Source organism: Chinchilla lanigera, unplaced genomic scaffold (assembly GCF_000276665.1).
Source record: "Chinchilla lanigera isolate Chin_1 unplaced genomic scaffold, ChiLan1.0 scaffold00080, whole genome shotgun sequence".
NCBI classification, from domain to species: Eukaryota; Metazoa; Chordata; class Mammalia; order Rodentia; family Chinchillidae; genus Chinchilla; species Chinchilla lanigera.
The window spans coordinates 4,968,416-4,974,694 of record NW_004955481.1 but is presented as its reverse complement, the minus strand read 5'-3'; the positions used below and the strand labels follow the sequence as shown (position 1 = coordinate 4,974,694).

The following is a 6,279-nucleotide window of genomic DNA, read 5'->3' as shown; positions in this document are numbered from 1 at the left end:
ATTATTATTATTGTCTTTTTGAGACAGGGTCTCACTATACAGTTCAGGCTGGTCTTGAGCTCACTTTGTAGCCCAGGCTAGTCTCGAACTCCCAACTGATCCTCCTGCCTCAGCCTCCCGAGTGCTGGGATTACAGGAGTGCGCCACCAGGCCAGGCTCTTTTTATTTTTGAGACAAGATTTTGCTAAACTGCCCAGGCTGGCCTTGAGACTGTCCTCTTGTTACAGATGTTCTTGGACCTTGAGTTTCTGAAGCTCAAAATCCCTTACCCCTTACCCTTCCACATTTGACACTTTCAAACAGATAGTAAATGGCTCCTATCAAAGGACCAGAGATTTGGACTCCGCCCTCTTCAACTCAGCCCCGCCCCAGCACAAGCCACACCCCTTCGTGTAGCCCCGCCCCCTCGGAGAGCTCGTCTCTGATATGACAAGGAATTCTCCATAATCCTACCCTATAGGAGACCGGAAAGGCGGGACCTCGGCCAATCTTTTTTTCTATTTGTTAAATCATATGTCTATCTGATCTCAATTCCGTCCCACTTCATTTTCAACCCAAGGATTGGTTGCTCTGTTCTTTGTTTCAGGCTCATGATTGGTTATTTCGTTCCGCCCCTCTCTTCCAGCTCTTGCAGGCGGGATTAGCACGCAGCTTCCTGCTCCTGCCAAAAAAAATAAAAGAAGAAAAAGAAAAGAGGAGAGAGAGACGAAAGAAAAATGTCACAGAGATCTTGGATTTTTAATTGGTTTTCAGCCATGTCGGTCAGTCCAAATTCTACCTTTTGATTGGTTATTGTACCTGCCCATCCTGGATCTGGGGCGGGATTTCCCCAGGAGACCCACATCTTGTTGTCACTGGTCGAACAGTGCGCCTGTCTGAAGCTCCCGGCCCAGGATTGGAGGCGGACACGGACAGGTGGGCGTGGATTGGCTACGGCAGCCGGTCAGTGTGAGGCGGGGGCGGGGCCTCGGCGGCTGGTTGCGCGTGTCCGCCGCTGGCTCAGCTCTATCCGGCTTTGCTAGGGGAGGTGAGTCCGGCCGCGGCGGCACCGGCGGCTGAGGAGGCGGCGGCTGAGGAGAAAGCGGCCGCCGCGGCTGAAGAGAAAGCGGCCGCGGAGACGGAAGCCGGGTGGGGGGGAGGGGGGGAGACGGAGCAGCCTTGAGCCCTGCAGGGGCCGTCGCGCGGGGGGACCCACCCGCTCTCCCCCCCAACCCTCCTCAGCAGAAGCAGCCGGCGGCGGGGGCAGGACTCGGTCCGCCTCAGATCGCACCCGCCCGCCTCCCGGGGCTGCTATTCTTTGGCCCCGGGACCCTCACCTCCTCCCGGGGCGGTTCCCTCTGTCTGGGCGTCAGAGTGCTGCCCACTTCTTTCATTCCTCCCCGCACCTCCTTACCTTCACTTTTGCCCCGGCTCTTTCTCCTCTGCCCTGACTGTCATCTCCTCTCCTCACTGTTTCCCTCCCGCCTCCTCCCCTGGCTCATTCTGCCCGGGAAAGTTTGGTGGTGCCCCCTCCCCGTCAGGTCAGCAGGCTAGGAGTGGAGGGAGATGTAGGAAGGCCCGAGAGTTCGAGGGGGGGGAAGCTGGAAGCTAGTTTCCCTGAAAATTTCCCCCCATCTTTTCAGTTCAGGGTGGTTGGAATTTTTTTTTAAATTGTGTTTTTGAGGAGGTGGTAGGTGTTTAGAAAAGGATGTGGGAATGGAAGGGGTAGATGAGTCAACCCTCTTACAAGATTGCAAGGGTGCTGTGTTACCTGAGCCTTTTCCCGTGTGGCGTTCAGGGGGTCGGGAGGTTTGGCCTTTATTCCCACATTCAAAGTTGGAACCTCCCCCAAATTAAGAATGGAGTTTTAGTACCCACTTGTGGCAGGAATCCTGGGGGGAAGGGGGTCCTTTTTTTCCTTTTTCTTTTCTTTTTCTTTTTTCTTTCCTTTTTATTTTTTTTAAATTTGTTCTTTTCTTTTGGCAACCCACACCCTTCCACACACACTCACCCCAAAACCAAACACCAAGATCCTCTTAACTTGTTTGGATTGACTGATGAAGACATAAAGCCAGTTACACTCTATGTTTTTTGAGGTGGAGTGAGTGGTTTTTCTTCATTTTTAAATGGCCAAATGACAGCTTGACCCAGTTTGCTTTCCAATCAAAGGGCATTTTCTTGAATGTCTCTTTGTGGCGCAAGAGCCAACGCAAAAATGATGGCGGCTTACAATGGCGGTACATCTGCAGCAGCAGCAGGTCACCACCACCACCATCACCATCACCTTCCACACCTTCCTCCTCCTCACCTTCACCACCACCACCACCCTCAACATCATCTTCATCCGGGGTCGGCTGCTGCTGTACACCCCGTACAGCAGCATACCTCTTCTGCAGCTGCGGCAGCCGCAGCAGCGGCCGCAGCTGCAGCCATGTTAAACCCTGGGCAACAGCAGCCATACTTCCCATCGCCGGCACCGGGTCAGGCTCCTGGACCAGCTGCAGCAGCCCCAGCTCAGGTACAGGCTGCCGCAGCTGCGACAGTTAAGGCGCACCATCATCAGCACTCACACCATCCACAACAGCAGCTGGATATTGAGCCGGATAGACCTATTGGATATGGAGCCTTTGGTGTTGTCTGGTGAGTATCAAAAACAAAGCACAACTTCTTGTGGTTTCTCTTCCTGGTTCTGATTGGGCAGGTCATTGCTCATGGTTTTTTTCCTTGTTGATCGAAGTGGAACAAGTAGCTCAACTCAACTGTAGGCAGCCACCCTGACTTCGTGATAAAGAGGCCTGATGCGTTGGCCATGTAGGCCTACCCTTTTGACTCATGGCACATTTTGGTGGAGCACTTTCTCGTGAGTGACACACATTGAGTTTGCTGACTACCCGACTTTCCTGTTCAGAACCTAAGCAGTCTACTGAATGTAAGATCAGGGGATGAATGTGTGAAATCCTTATTCCTACAAAGACCTTGATCATCTCTCACGTGTTTGATTTAGTTTGGATCAGTTGCCCAACCACAGCAAATGTCAGTGAGTGACCCTGACTTGGTTCCCTCATAATAGTCTTGTCACTTGAGTATACGTCATTACCTTCCTAGCCTTTACATTTTTTCATGCCTTATTTTAAGATCTTAATCTCTAGAAGGAAGGTAGGATTCATGATTGAAATAGTTAAAATCATTGCTTGTTTTATTTTAAACCGTAAAACTACACAGTTGGAAAGTCCATAGCCTTAGCCTTCTGATAAGAATGCATTAAATATAGCATCACACAAGTACCACAAATGAGGTTAGTAGACTGTAACTATGCAGTGGCCCACATTCAATGCAATGTTTTAGTGTCACTTAGTGCCTCTTAAGTTGCTTTTATCCCTTGGTCAGCTGCTATTGTAGGAAGCATACTTTTTAAACAAATAAAACTGCTTTACTTTTGTTAGTGCTAGGGTACTTTTAAAAGTCTAAGGGTTTCTTAAATGGAGCATATTAGTCTACTTGCTCTTCTTAGGAGGATTAGAGGTTGATAATAAAATGTATTCCTGTCAGAGGTAGAACTGAGTTTTATTCAAGGATTAAAGATTCCAGTGTGGATAGACGAATTGATATTTTCAGTGCATTCAAAAATAGATTCTTGTTAATGTCTAGAAAAGCCCCGTCACCACAGGAAAATAAACTCCTTGGAAGTATCCTGGTAAATATTTCCTTTTATCCTTGAAGCTAGAATTGATACGAGTATCATTTGCATTCTAACTAGCCATCTTTATAGTTCATATTTTATAATCTAGGCAACTAAGTGATTTGATTCTATTCTTTCTCCCTCTTTTCTTTTTAACTTGTAGAGTCCAGTTTTTCTCAGCTGCTCTCTGAGGAGATTGCTGCTGCACTCTCCTTTCTCTAAGGTGTATGGGATTCCTTGTGGGAAAGAGTATAGCCAGTAATGGTGCCTCTTCAGTCCTCTACTCAGGGACCTGCCTGTTCTTGCCTTCTCCCTCTTTTCTCTTCCATAGCCTATCCGTGGGGATTTCACTGTGAACTTCCATCCTTGCCTAACTCTTGAGGATTTCCAAGCTGTAGGGGTTGGGGAGGAGATAAGTAAAAGGTTGCTCTTTGTTTTGATTTGGGTCATTTACTAACTGAGAATTTGGATTTTTTCTATCTGGACATGCTCTCATTTTATTGTGTTGTACACAATGCTAAGAACTAGAGATAGTGAAAAGGCAATGTTATTGTTGTATTCTTCAATATATTCTAAAGGGATTACTGAGTTATATTTCTATCACAAGGTGATGAGACTTGTAGAAGTGTTTTGTTCTGTTTTAAAACAGGGTCTTGCTAAGTAGTTCAGGCTGGTCTTGAACTTTCTATGTAGCCCAGGTTCTCCTTAAACTGGAGATCCTCTTATGTCAGCCTCTAAGCGCTGGGATTACAGGTGTGCGCCACCACACCTGGCTAACTTGTAGAAGTTTTAACTTCAAGTTCCGGTAAGGGAAAAGATTTTAAAGGGAAGAGCGGTAAAGAGCAACAGTACTGTGATACCTTACAGCAGACATTCTGATGATGGGCACTATGAATCACCTGTGTCCAAAAATCCAAATACATTTGAGTTGAATCCATTCTAGAGTTTCATTGATTAACCCCTTGTACTAGCTGTGGAGTTTGTGCCATAGACTTGAAGTATGCCTCTGTGCACCATCTTCTGCTGCACACGTTTTGCCTTGTCTCACTTACTGCATTTTGTAAGCCCCTTGAGGGTAAGGACTGTGTACGGAACTACTTCCTTTTTGCAGCACCTAGCATAATGCTACAGTATCTTTACCCCTTGGTTAGTTGATCTCTGAGTCAGATCCCTCTTTGTTTTGCTTGGACAACAGAAATTTATTTCTCACAGTTCGGGAGGCTAGAAATCCAAGATTAAGGTGTTAGCAGGTATAGTTTTTTCTGAGACTTCTCTCCATGGCTGTTGTCTCTGTGTCCTTACGTGGCTGTGTCCTCAGATGGTTTAGTCCTGTGTAATTTAACCAAGTTTTTCTATTTTCTGCATTGAGTGTTTTTATCAGCTGTTTCTGGTGAAATACAATTTCGTATGAAAAAGGAAAGAGTTCCAGGTGTGTGTTTTAGTATGCAAATACTTTGCTATTTTTATATTTACATATTGATGACTTGCTGTCTGACTTGCCTATTATATTTAGAATTTAACTGCTTTGTGACCTAAGTTAGGTAGTTAAAACTAGTGATTAAAAACCAAACCAGTGTAAATTTGTACTGGTATTCTGAAACTCAAGGTATTAGTGAGGTTTTTTTCCTACCTTTTAACTAACTGAAACAGGATTTTTCTTTTTAATTTACAAAGCACATAAGTCTGAAAGAAGTACTTTCTAAAATAATTACAATGGGACATAAAAAGTATTATTCCATTCTACACACCATGTAACTACCTGAATAACACAAGATTGACTTAGATTCTAACGTACATTCATTTAGCTCATTTTGCAAGTATTTGCCTGGCATATCAGATGACAAGGAACTATATCTGCTCCAATTTTTTTTTCTGGACATGTACTCAAGGGTGCTAACTGATGGCTAAAAAAGTGGCGTATAATTTTGAGGGATATTGTTCTTCCATGTAGACAAGAAGAGATATTTGTAGAAGTGATGCAGCATTTTACCTTGGAGATTTATTGTGGAACAGTTTAGTCTACCTGACTTGATTTATCTTTCTGCTGAATGTAACTAGCAGAATAACTTATCAGTATTGGACAGTTGTGTAAGAGTAGTAAATTACGCATTAGCTTGCTGGTAAAGATGGTACTTTGACAGTTCAATTAAGGTTTCATTAACAACTGTCTCCTGTTTTATCTCAAAGTAAGGTTCCAGTTTACCTGGTAATGTGATCATGGGGTAGCTTGAAATACATTCATTGCCAATGATAGAGTGTTGTTAATGGGTTTTCAAAACATCATATATAATTGGACCATTGTTATCATATATCAAGGCTTCTAGACACCCATATGTAATAGTGTAAAAACAAAACGTGAGACAACCTATAAACAATAACTTCAGTTATTTGGTGAAGATATTACAAGTATACCTTTTTTGTCTATCGTTCACTTTTGCTAGAGAAAAATGCTGTGCTTTAAAGGTGATAGCCAGGCATGGTGGCGCACATCTGTAATCCCAGCTCTTAGGAGGCTGAGGCAAGAGGATCGTTGCGAGTTTGAGACCAGCCTGGGCTACAAAGTGAGCTCAGGGCCAGCCTGAACTGCATAGCGAGACCCTGTCTCAAAAAGACCAAAAAAA

The 6,279-nt window shown here is 44.8% G+C and overlaps 1 protein-coding gene across 1 annotated transcript in view; it reads left to right on the top strand.

Moving 5' to 3' along the window:
* Positions 1 to 960: 960 nt before the first annotated feature.
* The window catches only part of Nlk (nemo-like kinase), a 145,294-nt gene continuing 139,975 nt past the window's right edge, over positions 961 to 6,279 (top strand). Inside the window, exon 1 of the mRNA XM_005402771.2 lies at positions 961 to 2,619. Coding sequence (XP_005402828.1) covers positions 2,162 to 2,619 — 458 coding nt within the window. The 5' untranslated portion in view covers positions 961 to 2,161. The remainder of the gene's footprint in view (positions 2,620 to 6,279) is intronic.